The sequence below is a fragment of the Fringilla coelebs genome (assembly GCF_963513975.1).
Source record: "Fringilla coelebs genome assembly, chromosome: 1".
Taxonomy (NCBI): domain Eukaryota; kingdom Metazoa; phylum Chordata; class Aves; order Passeriformes; family Fringillidae; genus Fringilla; species Fringilla coelebs.
Window position 1 is genome coordinate 150,891,597 of NC_140028.1, and position 22,021 is coordinate 150,913,617.

At 45.0% G+C, this 22,021-nt stretch overlaps 1 protein-coding gene across 18 annotated transcripts in view; it reads right to left on the minus strand.

The window, feature by feature from the left end:
• Nucleotides 1-22,021, minus strand: part of OBSCN (obscurin, cytoskeletal calmodulin and titin-interacting RhoGEF) — a 186,307-nt gene that overhangs the window by 83,654 nt on the left and 80,632 nt on the right. For 9 of the 18 annotated variants that reach the window (XM_084214522.1, XM_084214521.1, XM_084214510.1 and 6 more), the window contains 14 exons: nucleotides 19,767-20,030; nucleotides 18,756-19,019; nucleotides 18,200-18,463; nucleotides 15,817-16,080; nucleotides 14,228-14,494; nucleotides 13,609-13,872; nucleotides 12,688-12,954; nucleotides 11,369-11,635; nucleotides 10,422-10,688; nucleotides 8,923-9,189; nucleotides 6,895-7,167; nucleotides 3,770-4,036; nucleotides 2,662-2,931; nucleotides 1,810-2,076 (listed from right to left, as the gene is read on the minus strand). In XM_084214522.1, coding sequence (XP_084070648.1) covers nucleotides 1,810-2,076; nucleotides 2,662-2,931; nucleotides 3,770-4,036; nucleotides 6,895-7,167; nucleotides 8,923-9,189; nucleotides 10,422-10,688; nucleotides 11,369-11,635; nucleotides 12,688-12,954; nucleotides 13,609-13,872; nucleotides 14,228-14,494; nucleotides 15,817-16,080; nucleotides 18,200-18,463; nucleotides 18,756-19,019; nucleotides 19,767-20,030 — 3,732 coding nt within the window. The remainder of the gene's footprint in view (nucleotides 1-1,809; nucleotides 2,077-2,661; nucleotides 2,932-3,769; nucleotides 4,037-6,894; nucleotides 7,168-8,922; nucleotides 9,190-10,421; nucleotides 10,689-11,368; nucleotides 11,636-12,687; nucleotides 12,955-13,608; nucleotides 13,873-14,227; nucleotides 14,495-15,816; nucleotides 16,081-18,199; nucleotides 18,464-18,755; nucleotides 19,020-19,766; nucleotides 20,031-22,021) is intronic. The other 9 variants (XM_084214518.1, XM_084214520.1, XM_084214523.1 and 6 more) reach the window with 9 other exon arrangements.

Sequence of the window (22,021 nt, forward strand, 5' to 3'; positions counted from 1 at the left end):
ACAAATAACCTCGGAGCCAGGATGCAACAGGGTAAACCCCCCACCAAACTCTGCAAATAAACCCCCAAAACAACGAGCCAACCCAGAATTAAGAGATCAAAGTGATGTCTGGACGTGAGGAACAAAGTGCAGAGCCTGCAGAGACACTGAGACTCTTTTTTTGCCCCTCACCATAACCTAAAAGATGTTGGCTGGACAGAGGACCTCAAATGTCAAACCAGGAAATTGGGAATCTCCTGGTGGTCTGGTGAGGAGGGAATCCCCAGCTCTGCCCACAGATTAGTGGACAAAGCTGCACTTATCCTCCTGCACCACTCCTGGGAGCAGCGGTGGCGTGAGCGTGACCTGTTGGCTCTCCCCACCTGAGCTGATCACTTTTAATAAAGGCATTAAAAAGGAGAAAGATCTCCTGCCCGACTTATTTCAGGGTGTTTTATCATTAAGGGGAGGATAGAGCTGTTAGCAAAGTTGGTGGACAATTTTCTTTGGGCTTCCCTAAGGAGAGTGTGCAGGGATGCCAAACCTAGATAGAGGAGGAGGAGGAGGAAGGGGAGTTAATCAGCATAGTAATAATTAATTAGAATAATCTATGTGAGCTAAGTTTCTCTCCCCATATCCCAGGCTTCTTTTCACAAAGAATTCGAAGTTCAGTAATTATCACTGAAGGCCAGACAGCTTCCTATCCTTGAAATAAAATCATAGAAAGGGATAACATCACTGAAAAACCATGCCAATATTAAATATATATATACACACACACACACATATATATATACACATATATATACACAAAAATATAAAAATATACATATGTGTATATACATCATATATATTAATATATATTAGAATATATAGAACATATCAGAAAATTAGACTCTATTGAGTATATTATATTATAGAATATATAGAATATGTAGACTAGTATAATAGAATAATATACAAAATAGAATTTTATATATATTATAAGAAATGTTATTAATATAGAGAATAACATATGTAGATTATATTAGAATATATACAGAATATAAATCTGGGGTTACAATCCAAGACTTGAGATCTTGCAGCCAGAGATCAATTACAGAATAATTAAGGCTTGCAGGGACCTCTGGAGGACCCCATGGATGGAGATTCCTGCACTCCTCTGGATCTCACTTCTAACGTCTGACCACCCCTTCATGTTAAAAGTCTGGCTTTTTCTAATTTGAATTTCTCTCACTTGCACTTGTTGCCTGTCATCTCTTTACTTGACCCTCCAAGAAAGCTCTGTGCCTCTCTCCTCTGTAGATCTCCACTAGGAAGCTGCAGAGAGCAACGAGGTCTCCCTTCCAGTTTCTCTTACCCATTATCAAAATCAGCTGCCCTCTCCTCTGCTTATACCTAGATCCCAGAATGGTTTAATAAGAAGGTTCTATCAACTTTTTCAGATATATGTGCCTGCCACTGTCAGGGACACCTTCCACCATCCCAGGGTGCTCCAAACCCTGTCCAATCTGGCCTTGGACACTTCCAGGGACTCAGGGGCAACCGCAGCTTCTCTGGGCAGCCTGTGCCAGGGCCTCACCATCCTCATTGTAAAAAAAAAAAATCTTTCTTATATCTAATCTAAATTGTCCCCCTTTTGGTTTAAAACCATCACCCCTTGTCCTATCACAACAGGGTTTGTCAATGTCCTTCACGTGCTCCAGCCCTCTGACAGACTTGGTGGATTCTGCTGCACTTGCTCCACTGATCAGCGTCTCTCTTGAAGTAGAGAGCTCTAAAAATCGATGTTCCCTCCTCTCACCACTGCTGGGCAAGGAGGAACCCTACCTTTGACCTCCAGTCTGGCCGTGGTCTTGCCAGCAGCCGTGTGGCAGCTGTACTCCCCGGAGTCGGCGCGGTTCAGGTCGCGGATGAGCAGCGTGTGCACCTTCCCCTCCTGCTGGATGCTGCACTTGTGGCTGGACTGGATCACAGACGTGCCCTTCTTCCACTCCACGGGGACATCAGGCTTGGACAGCTCGCAGGACAGGCGGGCAGTGCCACCCTCCTGCAGCTCCAGGTTGTGCAGAGCCTTCACAAAGGTGACCGGGGCAGCTGTGGGGAGAGGGGACCAGCACTGCTGCAGCATCCTCACCCAGCATCACCCTCGGGGCAGAGCTGGGGGTCTTTGGTTACATTTGGAACCAGGTCGAAGAGGAACGAACAGCACAAGGCATTGGCATGGGCCGTCCTTCAAAAATCATTCTGTATATCTTAAAAGAAAGTTTTTTCAGAGCTTTCAGACTTTTTTTTTGTAAATATGATCTAAAAGCACCATAAGTAGGAGATTAGACTGGAGTATATTCTTGACACTCTTCAGCATTGATTGTGACATGTGATCAGCTGTGTAGTTGGATGGTCTTCAAAGGATGTTAATGTTAATTATTATATTAAATAACATCAAAGGATGGTAATGTTACTTATTATATTAAATAACATCAAAGGATGTTAATCTTCATTCCATGTACAATGAAAAACAACTGGAACAACTGGCTCAGATGCACCTCTCTAAATTGCTAAATTAGATTAGCAGAATCTCCCAAAATTTCCAAGGCTCCCTAATCCCAAATCCACCTCTCCAGAAGTCAAAGCAGTGCCTGCCAGTACCTGCTCAACCCCTCTTCCTGGGAGGCTGCTCACCTTCCACCTTCAGCTGTGCCGCTGACGAATGCTGCCCCACTTTGAAACTGATGGACCCACAGTCCTCCAGGGTCACCTTCCTCAAGATCAAGCTGTGACGTGTCCCTTGCACTCTGATCTCATTCATTTCGTTGGATTGCAGGGGAACATCCCCCAGGAACCACTGGGCATCCTGAGCTGTTTCCCGGGACAGCCTGCACTCAAACACCGCGTCTTCTCCTTCGTACGTGGCCACGTCCTTCAGCCCCTCCACGATGGTGGCTGCTGCTTCTTCATGGAAAGGGCAACAGAGGTTGAGATCGACTTTTAAGTGATGCTTCCTGGGTTAAACATGTCGTTAGGCTCTTTCTTGACAGCACTATGTTGTTGCTATTTGTGGCCCTAAATAATAAATCTGGGGGTGTTCAGCTTGGAAGAGAAGGATTAGGAAGGCTTATAAAAAAGAGGAAGAAGGAGTTTTTATAGGGGTGACAGAAAAAGGGGGAATGGTTTCAAACTGAAAGAGGACAGGGTTAGCTTAGATGTTAGAAAGAAATTGTTCCCTGTGAAGATGGTGAGGCCCTGTCACAGGTGTCCAGAGAAGCTGTGGCTGCCCCTGGATCCCTGGAAGTGCCCAAGGCCAGGCTGGGCTTGGAGCAACCTGGGATGGTGGAAGGTTGGAACTAAATTATCTTGAATGTCCCTTCCAACTTGAACCATTCTGTGATTCTGTGATTCTAAACTCGTGAAAATATAGGTACACAGGCACGTAGCAACATACTACAATACTACAGATTCATGATTCATGTCTGCACGTGTATTAAAAGCTTGCAAGTTTTACTGTGTTGCGTGCACAATAAATATTTAATATGTGTATAATCATAACCTGTGTGCTGTGAAAAAAATTGTCAAAAGATTCCCATGGGTGAAAATTAATTATCATTAAACCACAGAAGCAGTGACCAGGGACCCATTTCTAGAAGTAACTGACACAGTTCTTAGCCCTGTGAAACCTCTCTCATCTCCGAGATGCCCGTTTCAGGACAAGATTTAGCTGCCAAATTAGTCAATGCTGTGTCCCTGCCGTGGTGCCAAGCTGTGCCCAGCCCTTCCCCATGCAAAGCCCCACCTTTCAGCCGCACTGCTGCCGTGGTTTGCTGGTCCCCTGTGTCACAGGTGTAGTCCCCAGCATCAGCTTCGCTCAGGTTGTGGATGGTCAGCTCCGCCACGGCCCCCTCCTGGCGCATCCTGTATTTGTCACTGGCTCGCAGCACTGTCCCCCCCTTCTTCCACTGCACAGGGGTGTTGGGTTTGGAGACCTCACAGCTCAGAGTGACACTGCCACCCTCCTCAGCTTGTTGGTTCTGGAGTGGTTGTGTGAAAGTGGCTGGGGAAGCTAAATCAAGAAAAATCAGAGGGGGAAAAATTCATGTGTCACTGCTGATGGCATTACTAAGCCTTGTGTTTGATGAAGCTCTGGTGCCGTCCTAAATTTGGTTCAAACTCAATTCCAAAGTTAGTGTGAAAGCGAAACAAGGAATGACAGAGGATGCTGAGTGGGAAATGGATTTGTGGAGAATTCTCCAAGCCTGACAGAACGCTCACGCAGTGTGTGCATCTGTATGCAAACTTTGAGGCAAGAAATGCTGACTTAGAAATGCCATGGAATAGGACAGACATTGTCAAGAGAGAAATGGAGGTAGAAAAAAGTTTCAAAAGATGGCCTTGCAAATAAGACTGGATACCTTAGAGAAACAGAACAGGAAAGATGGATTATAGTGAGGCCCACGAGGGGTAATTTTAGATGGTGGCTCTAAGGCATTTTCAGCATGGTGTGGCTAAAGCTGACAGGCCAAGAAACACTTTATAATGTATTGGAATTAGGAAATGGTTGGCTTCTGGTTGTGAAGGTGTGAATGGTAACATCTGTATTATCTCACCTTTCTCATGAGACTGAAAATGGAATAAAAGTTTTTAAAACACCTCTCAGTTGCCCCAGCTCTGAGTCAGGAAAAGGCTATTGTCCAACAGTGATGGATTTCCGAGAGCTCTGAGCACTCTGCACTCCTGAAGAATCACTGGACACTGCATACAGGGCTCATACACTGAGCACCTCAAGGGTTATGCTCCTTCTTGCACAGGAATTGTGATGGATACAGAGTTTTGAGCATCTCAGGGCATGTATCTCCAAATGGGTACCAAATCCAGACCTCAAAAGCCTACTCCTGGTATCCAAATTCTTGTGTATGTGGGAGAGGGCACAGAGAAACATCTTTCTATAATATTCCTTATTTGAAAACTGGACCAGCAGAGAAAGGAAGCATGGCAGTCTCTGTGCTGATTGCATCACTGTGGGTCAAGGTGGAGTTTTGATGGGTGGATTTATGAAGTGCCTCATGTAGAAGTTTAGCTCCTCAAGTCCAGTTCCTTGGAAGAACCATGGTGGCTCTACACTTATACATATTTTTTTTTCCAGCCAATTGGCTGAATTGCTATTTACAGTGTGACTGCACAGGCTTCCTCAGCTTCCTAGATTTGGAATATTTTTCAAGGAGTGCTGGAGTGGCTGAGACCACAGACAGAGACACAAATTGGCCATCAGAGGACCTGCTTACAGCACCAATATTCTGGTATCCTTGAGTTGTGGAGTCAGTGTGACTGCAGGCACGTTCATGCCCTTCATGGGAGAGCCCTCAGGGATATTTCAAAAGGTGGGATTTAACAATATCCTGGCTCATCTTTGTTTTTCCTGATTGTGTGTCTCAGAAAAAATCACTTTGATATTGTATTTGTATCAGATTTGAAAAAAAAACAGACATATTGTCACATTACATCTATATTAAAGACCTTTGGCACTAGAAGCATTTAGGTGCCTTGCTCATTAGCTGGAGTTTTGTCCAAGTTTGAACAAATTCTCCTGGATCACCATTTTCTCCAGGCAGAACTGCAGCTCAAAGGAAGATTAGGCATCAAAAATAGTCCTGTCCTAATTTTAGCTCCAGCCCTGGTTGTCTGAGTGACCAGAGAGGGTCTCAAAGTGTGGAAGTCATTCCCACACTTGGGTCCCTGCGTTTTCTTTGCTTAAGACACAACAGGACTTCCAAAAGCAAAAGCACTCAGCTGGTTTTGACAGCACATCTGGAATCAAGGACAGTAGAAAAAAATCCTCTTGGCAGAGCCTAACTAAGGGAGTGGAGCAAGTTTCTCATCTTAAAAAAAAACCCAACACAAGCCACCTTTAACAGTCAAAGTGGCTGTTGTTTGTTCATTTCTGTTAGCACAGGTGCATTTGCTGAGCCTTCTGTTTTTTAGTGATAAATCTATAAAGTATGGACTGATTTATCAGTCCTCGTGGCTGATTTCATACTTGGAGAGATCACCTGGGGGCCCTTTTCCCATTTCACCTCAGCACTGGGCTGGGAGAGCTGGCAGCAGAGGACAGCTGGGTCCTCCTCCTGCACTTCCCTGCTCTGCAGTTTCTCCTTAAAGACTGGAGGTGGCACTGAAATTACAAACAAAGAAAAGGATTTGTTTTGCTTTGTTTGCTTTGTTTTCCAGGCACCTTTGTCTTGGTGTTAAAGCTGCAGTTGAATGGTAGAGTATTAAAAATATCCTCTGACTTCTGTGTTATTTACTGAGGGGTTAAAAGAAGCTTCTCCTCTTGGGAAGGAGAAGGAAAAGGGAAAAAGGAAAAGGGGAAAAGGGGAAAAGGAAAAGGGGAAAAGGAAAAGGGGAAAAGGAAAAGGGGAAAAGGAAAAGGGGAAAAGGAAAAGGGGAAAAGGAAAAGGGGAAAAGGAAAAGGGGAAAAGGAAAAGGGGAAAAGGAAAAGGGGAAAAGGAAAAGGGGAAAAGGAAAAGGGGAAAAGGAAAAGGGGAAAAGGAAAAGGGGAAAGAAAAAACAGACCTGAGCGACCTGATCTGGTTGAAGATGAAGGATTGGACCAAATAGCTTTTAAAGGTCCCTCCAAACCCAAATTATTCTAGAATTCTAAAAGGGTGGTAGAAGCCATGAAAATTCCAGGTCTACCCACCCAAGTACTGAAGCCAAGCTAGTAATTTCTCCAGGAATCAGTGAGCTTTGGCAAGATGGTGAAACATCCCCTGCTCATCCCTGGTGATTCCAGCCACAGATGCTTTGAAGCACAAGCACCCCCAAGACACAGGGGGTGAATTTTTGGCCTCAAATTTGCTGCCAGCATAAGAAAAGCAGCCCCTGTTCCCACTGGCCCTGCTCCACAGCACAGGGAGCGCTCACCTTTCACCGTCAGCTCTGCTGTGGACGTGTGGGCTCCCACCCGGAAGGTGACGGTGCCAATGTCCTGCTCTGTCACCTTCCTCAGGGTCAGGGTGTGGATCTTGCCCCTCTCCACCGAGATCTCGTTCATCTCGTTGTTCTGCAGAGCCACATCCTGCAGCTTCCACTCGACATCCCGGGCGTTCTCGTGGGAAACCTGGCACCTGAAGGTGACATCGTCCCCTTCGGCCACCACCGTGTCCTTGAGGCCGCTCACGATGGTCACATCGGGCTCTGCAAGGAGGCAGAAATGGGAGATGAAAGGGAAAGCATGGATCAAATCGTGGAACCACGAATAACCCGGGTTGCAGCGGGGTTTTGGGAGTCACCTGCTCCACCCACTGCCCAAAGCAAGCCCGGGTTGCTCACTCAGCACCTTGTCCTTCAAGGGTGGGGACAGCCTCTGAGAGGACATGGAATAAATGTCTATTTGTGCATCATCTGGAACAGCACAGCCTCTCAAACCCCATTTCAAACTCTGCTTTCAGTGTACTTGGCAGCAGGACTAATGACTTTTGTCATTTGTAGTGGCTTTACGACTTCTCCTTGATAGGAGACACATTGCATATTGGTTTTTTTTTTAAATTATGCTTGATTGGGTGAACAAAGCATAAATGCTGGTGTCAAAATCAGGATTTTGAAATTTGTTCCGTTTGCACTTAGACATCTTCACAGGTTAACATTAAAGCCTGACCCCCTCTCTTGTACTTCTGTGAACAGATTGGCATTTACTCCATGCTGATGCTCCAGCCTGGCTGAGGCCCTGGCTGGCTTTGTCCTCCCAGCAGGACTCACTGGTTGGGGTGAGCACAGAGCTTCTGCACTGCAGTTTGCCTGAGTCCTACTTCCAGGACAGCTGGACACCTGTGCAAGGATCATACAGACAACCCCCCACCGCAGGCAGAAGCTGTAAATACCCCAAACCCACTGGGGAATACCAAAGGAATCATGAAATCACTAAGGTTAGAAAAGACCTCTAAAATCATCGAGTCAAACCATTCAAAAATCAGCCCAGTCTCCCTCTGAGCAAGCACAGTGGATATTCCTTCAGCTGAGGTCATCATCTGCATGAGAAATGGTGCAGCTGGGTGTGATGTGCAGGGGATCCACCACATGGAGCAGCCCGTGGAGATGCTGGGGGTGTTTGTTCCACACCAGTGGTCCAAACTAAGCTCTGCAACGATACTAAGGCCAGATGCAGCTGCCACATGACTGGAAGCTGGGGCTGGACCATCTGTTCAGTCCCACGCACAGCAAATATTCCAAGCCATGAGTCACAGATTATAGCTGACTTATACTCTCCTGTCCACCAAGTCAATCTTTGCTTTGGTGCGTCCATTGACCATAAGATTTTTAATTTTTTAAAATTTAAAATTTAAAATTTAAAATTTATTAAATTAAATTTTCTATTAATTTAATTCTTAATTTTTTAATAATTTTTTTAAATTATACCCTTCTTATGCACCGTGTTGATCACAATTGTGGCATTCATATTCTCTGATAAAATCCCTTCGCCCAGGATTTTGTTCTTGTGAAGCTGAGAAGCCTCAGAGAAAAGGAAAACAATTCTTATCTCATTTGCTTCTCCTGTGTTGTGCTCATGTGGAATGTGTTTGGGGATTGTTCACCCACAGGTGATTGTTCCATTGCATTCTGCTGGGAGTTGTTTTCACTCTTTGGCCAATCAGGGCCAAGCTGTGTCAGGGCTCTGGAAAGAGTCACCAGTTTTCATTATTATCTTTTTAGCATTCTGTAAGTATCCTTTCTGTATTATTTAGTATAGTTTAGTATAGCATTCTTTAATATAATATAGTATTATAAAGTAATAAATGAGCCTTCTGAGCACATGGAGTCAGATGCATCATTCCTGCCTTTGTCAGGGCATTCCCAGCAAATACAATACACAATAACTCATTTCCTGTGTGTGTATATAACTCAATCACATTGGGAAATCTTAGAAATCTCCTTGTTCCAACAAACAGGTCTTGCCTTTCACGGTGAGTTTGGCAGAGCTTGTCTGGTCTCCAGCCTTGCAGGAATATTCCCCAGCATCGCCAGGCTGCAGGTGGTGAACGCGGAGCTCCCGGAGGGTCCCATCCTGCCACATTTCATACTTGGAGCTGGGGTGCAGCAGGACTCCATCCTTCCTCCACTCCACTTCTGCTTTGCTGATGGAAAGCTCACAGCGCAGCCTGGCTGTCCCTCCCACTTCCACTTCCTCGTTCCTCAGCTGCTGCTTCAGCTGGGGTTTGATGGCTGTAAAAGGAGAAATAAATAATGCATCAGCTCTCTGCTTGAATGCCAGGTCTGCACAAGTCAGCACAAGGCACATGGGCTCTGCTGCTGCAGTACAGTTTTGCATTAAGGGGTGATGTGATAATAAACCCTTTATTTTTCCCCTGTAAACAGACCTATATTGTGTATATCCAGAGGATCAGAAAGTTCCCCAAATATTTTTATACCCCATAAAGTCCAGGGCATCCACATCACACCAGTTATGCATCTGCTCAGCATATTGAAAACTCCAACACACAAAGGTTTTGACTAAGCAAAACCTGTCACTTTCTGTTTAAACCAGTGTAAATCTTTTGACTTTTACAGAAACATTCCTGATTTTCAACAGCTAAATAATGTAAAGCTTTAAACTAGTTTCTGATTTCTCAGCTGTCTTTTTAAAACCCAGATCATCATCACTGAATCCTTCCAGAGGATGTACAAATGGACATTTATTGAAGTAGATCATGGAACAGCTCAGAAAACAGCTTGCCACTGATGGAAGCAAGGAGGGGATATCCATGGGGTGTGTGCAGTTAGAAAAAGAGGAATTTCAGTGCCTGTGGTTCCAGTAAAAACAGTGCTGTGAGACAGGTAAAGCAAGCACTGGGCTCTTTCACCCATAGTTGACCCTGTGGCTGCTTTTTTGAGTCAGAGTCAGCAAAAACATGTCGTTTGAAAGGCTTAGATCACAGCCACAAATTCCACCCAGCTTTGAGACAAACACAAACATTTCCTAGAGGGTGCTGGCATGGCCCTGTTTGAGCAGGGAGGTTGGACCTGTGACCCATTCTGTGATTCTGTGATCAACCACAGACATTATTCCTGGTTAGGTTAAACCCAGCATTCTCAGGATCTTCACAGAGAGATTAAAAATAGCAACCTCAAAATGCTTTTTTAAATGATGTGTGATTTTGCTATTGATTCAAGTGAACCAGCAAAATTGCAAAGTGCCAAAAGAAGTTTTGTTAGTATTTCAAAATCCCCATGACGCAGAATTCCTTGCTTTTATCTTATCAGAGGAAGGGGTCAGTGCACTGCACTCTTTCCAGGCTCAAAAAGGAACCCTGTCCCACCAGATCCACTTCTCTGTACTCTGCTTTATGACTGGGCACCTCTTCCCCTCCTTATCTTAACTTTTGGATTAATTAACACCTTGCACACAGTTCCACCAGTGCCTCCTCTCCTCCAGCCCAGGTGGGTGCAATGCTAACCATTCACTCTGAGGACTGCAGTGCTCTGCTGGTCTCCTGTGTCACAAGTGTAATCAGAGGCATCCTCTGGCTCTACATTATGGATCACAAGCTCAGCTCTGCGCCCACTTAATTTAATTTGATATTTGGCACACGGGAAGAGCTCCATGGTGCCTTTCCTCCACTCCACGGCCGCGTTATCCTTTGTCAGCTCACACTGGAATTTCACTGCAGCTCCTTCTTCTGCCTCCTCATCTTTGAGCTGCTTTTGGAAAAGAACTGGCAGAGCTAAAAGAGAAAAGAAAAGGATCAACAGGATCTTTTAGTGAAGCCTGGTTAACACAGACTGGCTCCTGGAGAACAAGATATTCTGCTTTTCACTGTGATATTCCTAGGTAGGATCCGTGGTTTTCTAATTTTCCTGGCACAATTAGGAGATCTTGCTGCATCAGAAGAAGCAATCTGCACCCATAACATTTATTTCCTTCATTCCTTCACTCAAATCCTTCCCAGTGGTGAATTCATTGAAGGATTTTATCCCTGAGTTGATCTAACAATGACCTCAAGAGCAAAGAACTTCAAAACTCCGTGGACAGCCTTGAGAGGTCAGGGATGTCATCTCTCTTCTTCCAGTATTTGAAAGAAAATATTCTTTTTAAATATTCAAACAACATGTTGTGTGAAATGTCCAGAGGTTATGTTAAAGCACTGCTTTTTCTTTAATATCTCCTCAGGCACAAAGCTTGAAAGCATTTCCTATTAGAGCCTAAAATTCAAACACAGCCCTGGAAGAACAAAGCATCATCCTCTTCCATTCTCATCAAAAATAAAAAAATCCTAATATATCAGATGAAAAGGAAAATATTAATAGAGAATAAGAGTAATGCACTTAAAAATATTCCTATTGAAATGGGTTTTTTGCCTGTTGGAGGAACCTATTCCTTGAGGAGCCAGCTCACACCACGTACCTTTCACGTTCAGAGCTGCCCTGGTTTCCTGATCCCCCGTGTCACAGCTGTATTCTCCTGTGTCTTCTAATCTGAGGTCGTGTATCAAGAGCTCTACCAGGCATCCCCTCTGCCTCATTTCATATTTCTGGCTGGGCTGCAGCCCCACACCTCCTTTCCTCCATTCCACTGCAGCACTGGCTTTCGACAGCTCACAGCAGAACGTGGCTGTGCTTCCTTCCTCAAACTCCTGATTTTGTAAAGGTTGCTTAAAGGTGATGGGCAGTGCTGGAAAATTTGAGAGGAAAACGTTTCAAGAGTGTTTTAGTGCAAGAAGGATTCAGTCCTAACATCATCCTTGAGGTTTGGCTTATTCTAATGATTCCATCATCCTGGGGATTATGCAACTCTCTGTCTCGGCAGAATCTTTCTTGAACCACTAAAGGAACAAAGAGCTGAGGACAGGCAAAGTTAGGAAAGATCTGCTCTTAGTGGACAACAGAATGGCCTGGTTTGGGGTCTGAAGGAGTCAGACTTTCCTATGGAAGAGTTTCCATGTCAGCTATGGATGCTTTAGGCAAAGATCACTGGGAACAGCCCCTCTTACACAGATCCCTGTCCTTCAATAGAAGTCGGTGAGTTTGCAATATTAAATAGATAATTTCTGCCCCAAATAAGGCTTCTGTCAATGTATAAAAGATCAAGTTAGTATTGATCACTTAGCAAGAGACCACAGTGAAGAGATAAATGGGAGGGGAAATCCAGATTTCAGTCAAGGATGGTACAAGGAGTGAACACAGGAACACAGGTGTGGATTCAAGTTGTCTGCAGTCATCATTTGCACCTGAAGTTCAAAGCCTCCAGTAACAATGCAGCACATTCATATATCCTAGAAATCTCTTGTCCCCTAATTGGTGCATCTCTCACCATCCCAGGCAGGATTACATCTAATTAGGCATCCCTTATCCTATTCCCATATCCAGCACTACCTGCACTCTAAGGGAGGGAGGGTTCAGCATATTTTTACATCAACCTTCAAAGCCAGGTTGGTTGGACCTCTGAAAAACCTGGTCTAGTGGAAGGTGTCCCCACCCATGGCAGAGGGATGGAAGTGGATGATCTTTAAGGTCCCTTCCAACCCAACCTATTCAACTGCTTTAATTGTCATTAATCCCTCCAGACACCGCAAGAAGAACCTTCCTACTTTGCCGTGTGCCACGCCCAAGAAGAGCATTTATTCTGGCGTGGACCAGCAACAAAACAAATCAAAGGCTGCAGAGAGCAGCAGGAAAAGCTCCTTTCACTGCACTCCTCCTGAGCCAAGGGTCACCAGTGCCTACCATGCACGGCCAGCACAGCCGCTGTCCGCTGGTGTCCGGAGTCACAGGTGTAAACTCCTGAGTCTTCCACTTCCAGGTCATAAATGACCAGTTCAGCAGCACAGCCCTGCTGCCTTATCTCGTATTTCAGACCAGGGTAGAGAGTGACATCCCCTTTCCTCCACTCCACTGGAGCCTTGGGTTTGGTGAGCTCACACCTCAGGGTCACTGCGCCGCCTTCTTCTGCCTCGGTGTCCTGGAGCTCTTGTTTGAAAAGGACTGGTAGGGCTATAAAATAGAAACATGACTTGGACCTGCTGCAGCTGGGGCTTGGGAAAAAGGAAGTAGAGGGAAAATTAAAGCACCAAAAGAGAGGTTTTTTCCAGATGTCTCTAAACCTCAATGCTCTAGATTCAAACTATGAAGCTATTTGCCCAGAGAAGTAATAGGAATATCTGCAGAGCGAGAAGAAATGGATTTCAAGAAGTTACATTTGCCATGAAATATATAGAACCTAATCTATGATCTAAAAATGGAATAAGAGTTTTCCTGCTGTAAAAGCAGCCAGCATGCTGCCCCGATCATGGAAGAAGTGTTCTGAAGATCAGCAGGGAATTTTCTGAGTTCAGATTCCCTCCTAATACAGAGACTTGCAAGAGTTCATACTCCCTCTTAAGGCAGGGAATTTTAAGGGTTCAAATGCCCTCTTAAGGCAGGCCACTTGCAGGAGAGATTTTGATTATTCTGACAGCAAAATACAGAAAAAATGCACTTAGTTCTGCATTGCAATTCCTATTTTCTGCCTGGCCACTCCATGAGCTGCATAGACCAGGCTATTCTGCACACCTCATGATTTACAACCTTTTCTTTAAGCAACACTAAACCACAGTTGTTATTTTAATTTTCAGAAAATTTTACAGCCTTTTCCCTTTAGCTTTTTACCATTGACTGTCAGTGTGGCAGTTGTCTGCTGATCTCCACACACACAGGTGTAAACTCCAGCATCCTCCTCCTCCAGCTCGTGGATAATCAGCTTTGCAACAGCACCATCCTGACTCATTTCATGTTTTCTGCTCTCTTTGAGCACCTCCTGCCCTTTCTTCCACTCCACCTCAGCAGGTTTTGTCAGCTCACACTGCAGAGCAGCTGTGCCATTTTCCACAGCTTCCAGGTCCCTCAGCTCTCTCTTGAATTCTGGAGGCAGCACTGAGGAGTAAAAGAGTTACCACAGAGAGGGTGAATTTTCCTTAGAATGCAGCTTGGTATGTCCTGGGGGAGAGGTTTCATGGGGCAGCACCAAGCCCTGATCCAAGTCAGTGGAACACGATGGAAAAACTTCCCCAGCTTCCCTGGACACTGGATCAGGGCAAGGAAAGTGAGATGAACCAGAAGAGCTGAGGGGGACACAAACACCAGCAGGGAATGTTTTTCCCAATTCTACAAAAGGAGGAAGCACAGAGAGTCCAAAGGAACCAAAAGCCCAAGCAAACAGAGAGGGACAGGAGCAGACCACAGAGAGTTGGGCAGGTTTGGAGAACGTTCACCCCAGGGATTACATTACCATGAACTGTTAAGGCAGCTGTGCTGGTCTGGTCTCCACACACACAGGAATAGTCCCCAGTGTCACTCAGGTCCAAGCCATGGACCAGCAGCTCCACAGCACGTCCCTCCTGCCTCATGCTGTACTTGGAGCCCGAGGTGAGGATGTGCTGGCCCTTCCTCCACTGCACACAAGCAGGGGCTTTGCTCAGCTCACAGTGAAAAGTGGCTCTTCCACCTTCTACTCCTTCCAGGCTGGTCATTTCTTCTTGGAAAAACGGAGGCACAGCTGAAGGATGCAGGTAAAATGTGTTACAAACTGAGGGTGTCTCCAGGGAGGGGTGAGGAAGTGACAGGAGAAAGGTGTGAAGGTTGTGGCAGAGGGAAGCTGTCAAGGGTGAGCATCAGCCACAAAGAAAAGAAAGAGAAATGAAAATATCCTGGTGGGAACAGACATCCTAATCATTTTGGATTTACCCTGGCTTCCTACAGCAAAGCTGCACAGTCTTCAACAGAGTTACACCTGCTTTCTACCGGGTTCCTCCTCAGAAAAAGCAGAATAGCAGCTCTGAGCTCCTCAATTCACAAGTACTGGTGTCTTCCACAAACTTCATGGCTTTGCACTCTCTCTTCCTACTCACAGAGCTGCCCTGCTGTGCTCTGACTTGACACAGCTCACTCCTTCCTCCTTGAGATATCCTTAAAGAGGAGCATCCAGGACTCACAGATTCTTCTTGACCCCAAAGCAAATCTCCAGCTGCTGAATTCCAGCTCGGGTTCTTGTCTCAGAACACATTTTCCCCATTTAACATAATCCTTGTGCCCATTGCAACTTGCATCCTTGAAATAAATGTGGTGACCTTCATGTATGTCCCTCCATTAATAGCTAGGTGGGATAATGGCATATTTCATCTGTTTAACAAGGCTGGATCTCTCAGATCTCAAAATCAGTGTCCAGTATTAGAGACTTAGTTAAAATATCCAGGCTAGAAAACAGGCTTAGCCCTGATTTGGCACATTTCCCATTCCAGCAGTGATAAGCTGAAACACCAGCCAATGGTTCCTCCAACAAAGGAAGACCAGAAGGAGGCCACAGAAAGGATTTATTCTTTCTTTAGAAAAATCAGCCTTCTAATGGAAATCTATCTTTGGGCATCAGGGCAGAGATTATGGGCACAAAACCCAAAATGGGCATAATTTAGTACAGAGGAAATTGTAGCTAACAGAACCTTATTCTGGATACTCCTTATTCCCTGTATTAAAATGGTTGCTATTGAGAATTCCAGAAAGGAATGGCAAAGAATAAACAGATCTGTGGTTTAGAGAATAAATGCAGGAAAGGAAAGACCAAAGAACAGTGGGGTTGCATGGCAGGAAAGGAATGGCAGAAGGGAAAGAAGAAAGTAGGAGAGCAGGCTTGTGTTTAAGGAAAGGAAAAAATGGCACAGAGAAATGCAGACAGGTATTTTCCATGAGGAAGGGCAGGGAACATTTTCAACTGAACAGAACTTCAGTTAATAAGGATGAAGAGACAGATGTGGAAAATTGAAGAGCTCAGAGTAGAGGACAGAGGTTTCCAGGCAGGAGAGAGGAGGTCAGGGATGGCTTTACCCTGTACTGTCAGGACAGCTGTAGTCTGGTGCTCTCCACACACACAGGTGTAGTCTCCTGCATCCTCCTCAGCTATTCCATGGATCACCAGCTCTGCCTGGAGCCCTTCCTGCCTCATTTTGTATTTCCCACTTGGCCTGAGGATCCTCTGGTCCTTCTGCCACTCCACTGGAGCAGCCTTGGAGAGCTCACAGAGCAGGGACACTTCTGCACCTTCTTCTGCTTCCTGGTCCTTCAGCTCCTCCTTAAAGAGTGGTGGCAGAGCTGGAGGATGCAACGTGGACAAAGGGACAGCAGAAAACCAGAATTAAACCCCACATTTCTGTTTTGAGATTATTTCCCCTCTTGCCTTTTTTTATAAATATTCTTAGCCACAACCAAGTCCAGAAGCTCTGAAAATGTCTTTCTTTGAGAGTGGTTGGGAGTAATGTGGTTTTAGTCACCCTGAGGGATCATTGCCTGGGGTTTTGTTGTTATTTATTTTGAAAGAGCAAAACAGAAAGACCCAGACCTCAGATTAACAGCACTCACAAATAACACTGTTGGATACAGAACTATTTTACCCACAAAAATGTTATTTTTTGGAGGCTGCTGTTGTTAGTTTCTGGTTTGTTTTTATTAAACTGTCTCAGCCCCATCTACATGAAAGCAGACAGACATCCAAATAAAACTACTCCTAGTTTTAAATTGAAGTTTGAAGGGCCATTACATCTAATAAGAATTTCAGATTCTTATTACTCCTCATTTTGGAAATCATAAGTCAAAGAAAACAACCTACAGGAATTAGCTCTGGAATGATAACGCTTATCTCACTCAGCATGTCTGACTTTAAAGAAGCCTTCAAAAACACCCATGGCCAGAGAGTTGCCTCTTCTTTCTGCTGCCCCAACCCTCACTTCTCCTTTCCAGTTCCTGGAGAAGAGGCACCTCACAGCCCATAGCTGGCTGTTTTGGAGAGGTGGACTGAAGTGACCTATGGGGTCAGAGCTGGAAAATGCAAATATCCAAGAAGAGGAGACTTGCCCAGAAGGAAACATCTCATTTTCTCCTTTTAAAGGAAAGATTAATAATGACCAAAAAATTCACCATGAGTGACTTTTTTAGAAAGAAATAGAATGAAGAAAGAAGAAGGGATGAAAACAAACTACTGACCCAGGGAAAAAACTACTGCATTTAAGAATTATGTCTATCTCAAGAGATATTTATCAATTTTAATAAGTTCTTTTTACCATGAACTGTTAAAGTTGCTGTTGTATTCTGGTCACCACACACACAGGTGTAATCTCCAGCATCTTTTACTTCTAGGTCACAAATGACCAGCTCTGCAGTGGTGCCAGACTGCCTCATTTGATATTTGTCACTTGCTTTGAGCACTTTGGGCCCTATTTTCCACTGCACAGGAGCTTCTTTGGTTAATTCACATCTCAGAGTCACTGATGCTCCTTCTTGGGCTTCTTCATCCTTCAGCTCTTCCTTGAAAAGCACTGGCAGGGCTGGGGATGAAAAGCCAATAGAAAGTGTATTTAAACTAAGTGTTCAGCATTGTGAATTCTCAGCTGAAGTTCAAATCTGGCCAATCAGGGGGTTGAGGTTATCAGTACAAATGATGCCTCAGGTTTATCTTTTATATTTTCACATTCTGTGCTGCTTTAGTGTGTGGGTCTGGGCTCACATCAGGGGATGCTGAGCTCTGTGCACAGAGCAGGGAGACAAAACAATTCCTGCTCCAGCTGGGCACCAAGGACAAATGAGCCAAATCTCAGGCCAGGAGCACAAACCCCGTGGGCTGGAGAGAGAAAAACAAGCAGGGTGGGACTGCAGGGGCTGAAGCTGGGATGGGACAATGAACTGCAAGGTGCAAATGGAGCAGAGCTGATCCCAGGGAGAGACCCCGTGCCCGGCCGGGCATTTTGGGGCCATTTTGGTTCATCTTGGGTGCAGCCCTGGCTGGGCTCTGGTGCTGCCCAAGGTGCATCCATGGAGGAGATCCTTTGGATAAATCCCTGCTTTATTCTTTAGCTCTGCCCAGTCTCTGTTCTAGGGCAGTCTGCACAAGGCACCACAGAGATCTGGAAAACTGAATCCAGCAGTGAGACAAGAAGTGCTGAGATGACAGGCCAAAGTACAAGATTAATGTAGAATTCAAAGGATTTCTCACAGGACAGAACATCTCATCTGCTCCAACATTTCCTGGGTGCAATTCCCTTAAACCTTCAACACAGCAGTGTGTCTGCAGGGAGAAACAGTCCTGAGCTCAGCTCCCTTTCCAGCAACACCAGACAAAAAATAAACACCTGAACAAGACCTGGACACAAGTTAACAACAGGTGGGCACTCCATGGGGGTTTCAGAGGAACAGAAAATGGGCAATAATCTGCATTTACCCTTCACAGTCAGAGAGGCCGTGCTGTGCTGCTCCCCACACACACAGGTGTAATCTCCTGCATCCTGCAGCTCTAGGTCACAGATTTCCAGCTCTGCCAGGGCACCCTCCTGCCTCATGATGTATTTTTCACTTGCCCTGAGTATTTTGTTCCCTTTCTTCCACACCACAGCTGCAGCCTTGCTCAGCTCACAGCGCAGAGTGGCTGTGTGGCTTTCCGTGGCTTGCAGGTCCTTCAGGTCTTCTTTGAAAAGGGCTGGCAGGGCTGAAGGCCACAAAAAGCACAGAGGACATTAAAAATGACATGTGGCACACGGGTGACAGGAGGGGTGGGGTGGTACAGAAGCAGAGAACACTTTAGGGTGGAAACAGGGTGTTTTCCTCATCATTCTGAGACATTAGACAAACCAAAACACAGAAAGAGAAAAGCAGCCTGGATACAACCAGACCTTACAGAGAGTTTGCAGATTTAAAGAAATTCAGGCACAGGTGAACACACAACCAACATCAACGAGCTGGCATAAAAACCCACAATAATACAGATATATTATTTTTACCATGCACTATCAAGGCTGCTGTTGTCTCCTGCTCTCCACACACACACGTGTACTCTCCAGCATCTTTCAGCTCCACATCCTGGATAAGCAGCTTCCTGACCGTGCCCTCCTGCCTCATTTTGTACTTGTCACTGGCTCTGAGCAAAGTGCTGCCCTTCCTCCACTCCACGGGGGCAGCTTTGGTCAGCTCACAGCTCAGAGTGGCCGCTTGACCCTCGGTCACCTCCTCGTCCCTCAGGCTCTCCTGGATGCCTGCAGGCAGCACTGGGGATGCAATGGGAACAGGGTTAAAGGGAGCAGCAAACACAGCCTGCAGGGCATGGCTGTGAGGCCTCACATTTAGATTTTATATTTTCAGACTCTGTGCTGCTTTAGTGTGTGGGTCTGGGTTCACATCAGGGGATGCTGAGCTCTGTGCACAGAGCAGGGAGACAAAACAATTCCTGCTCCAGCTGGGCACCAAGGACAAATGAGCCAAATCTCAGGCAGGAGCACAAACCCCGTGGGCTGGAGAGAGAAAAACAAGCAGGGTGGGACTGCAGGGGCTGAAGCTGGGATGGGACAATGAACTGCAAGGTGCAAATGGAGCAGAGCTGATCCCAGGGAGAGACCCCGTGCCCGGCCGGGCATTTTGGGGCCATTTTGGTTCATCTTGGGTGCAGCCCTGGCTGGGCTCTGCTGCTGCCCAAGGTGGGTCCATGGAGGAGATCCTTTGGATAAATCCCTGCTTTATTCTTTAGCTCTGCTCTAGGGCAGCCTGCACAAGGCATCAGGTAGGGAGGTGTCTTCAGGCTTGACCTCACATCTGCTTCAGGAATTAGGTCCTAAAACAACTTTGTATGTGGAATTGAGGAAAGGTTTTACCCCTAAATCCCAAGTTTCATCCTCGTGGTCATGCCACACCAGGTCAGACTCAGAGGAACTGTGCACAGATGACAACAGTGATGTTGATAAAAACAATTCCAACCATAATCTCAACAATGATGGCATCCAGATGGAGTTGGTCATTACCATGTACTGCCAGGGAAGCTGTGGACTGCTCCTCCCCACACACACAGGTGTAGTGCCCAGCATCACTCTGGGTCAGACTGTGGATCACCAGCTCTGCAGTGACATCCTTCTGCCTCATTTTGTATTTCTCGCTAGGTTTGAGGGCTGTGTGTCCCTTTCTCCACTCCACTGGGGCAGGTTTGGTCAGCTCACAGTGCAGAGTGACTGCTTCACCCTCCTTGGCCTCCTCATCTCTTAACTCTTCTTTGAACAGAGCAGGAAGGGCTGAGAAACAGAGCAGCAAAGGTTCTCATGACAAGCAGCTCTTGACCACCAAAATGAACAATGTTCAGCAATACCTCTCCCTGCATTTTACTGACATGAAGATCATCTCACAGAAGGAAAATGCTGATTTGTATCATAGACAAAAAGGGTCTTGTCATTTCTTTCAACAAATATTAAAGGAATTTGCTGGTTGGTTTAGAGATGTATGGAAAATAAACAGCAAACATGGGGAAACTTCATGTATGGTCAAAACTGCAACTTTCTCAGTACAACCCAGCCTAGAAGACTAATACAACAGGTTACACCATGATCAGGAAAAAAGCTAAAGGAAAAAAAATATATAACCTTTTAATTCACATTTTAAGGATGGCTTCAGACCTAGCCCAGAGTTAGGATAAGACTGAAGAGAAGAATTAGAGAGAGATCCTGAAAGTGCTTGGGTAGGAATAAAAAGGAAAGAGAAGGATGATGTATCCACTGCAGAAATCTGCCATAATTCCCTCACCCCAGGAAGTTCAGGTGCTTCCTGGCACCTCATCCCTTTTGGAACAACAAACAGAATTATTCAGACTGTAAGGCTGGATGGAAATGTGGCAACATGTGGAACCAATAGGATGGGGTGACATCCACTAAGTCTTTGGAATGGGGTGGGAACTCCATTTGGATTTAAAATAGCTAAGAAAGAGCTTGAGAGGATGGTCTCCAACTCCTGACCCTCACCAGCAGGAAAGAAATAATTGAGAATAAGGATGTGGAGGATAACTGTGCAGACATTATTGTAAATAGATCAGAAGGAAGGAAAACAACAGGGGAGATGTTGGTCTGCCTCTCTTTCAGGAATGTAAGTTGATGATGAGTGGACATGGGAAAAGCTGAAGTGTTTAATTCCTTTTCCTTCATTATTATTAAATGTTAGTTTTAATTAAGGAAGTAATAGAAATTCTGGCTTGGAAGAGGAAAAAAAAAGTATTAGAGAATATTTAAATAAATATATTCTCAAAACAGCTTGGTGTGATGAAATTTGTCCTGGAATTCTTAAGGTGCAGGCACAACCAATTTCAGACACTAACAGTGACACTGGAGAAATCAAAGAGTGTGGCTGATGTTCCACAAGTATGGAAAAAACAGAAACTGAGGTGAAAAATATATCTCTGAAATATACACATTAAGTTCCTGCTGTGTAAACTAGGATTCTAAAATCCCAGAGAGTAAAGAAAAAAAAATCACTTGTGTGAAAGTCAGTAGAGCCAATAGAGCTCCAAATGTAAATGCCAGATTTAAAATGAGCTGGTCGTCTCCCTGATTCCCATGGTCTGAGTTTGATAGATCTTCATTGACAAAAATGGGAATTTGGGAATACTCTTCAGTCTTGAAGCTGAATCCCATTCATAATGTTTGTCATAGAAAAAAAGAGAGAGAGCAGAGAGAGGATCCAAGGAATTATGGCCATCTCAACATAATTCTTTGAAAAACTCAGATTTGCCAAGAGCTTTTCCCTTCATGAAGGAGTGGACCAGGGTAATTTTTTCTTGGTATAGATTAAGCTTCCTTGACAGAAGGACATATTATATGTTCCATATTACTATTATTTTAGCAAAGTTTTAACTTTGATATAGGTGGAATTACAGAAGGGAAGTGCTATTAATCTGAAAACCACAGTTACAGGATATTGGACTGAGGTTTACACTCACAATGCAAGAATTAATTGAGCAGAGTCTCACTAGCCTGAGTTCAGGATTATTCAGCATTTTCTGTAGAGACTTGGACAATGAAATGCAAAGCTTCATTAATTTTGAAGATGACCTCAAGGTGGGAAGGGAGAAAGGGTAAAAGCACTTCTTTAAACTGGCTTGAGATATAGAAGATTTGTTTGAAGGAGGTGTGATAAAATAGCCTTCAATACAGCAAGGGCAGATGGAAAATATTTAGAAACAGTCAACAACACAAACACAAGAAGAAGCAGGTCTGCAGTGAGGGATTTGGGGTTGCAA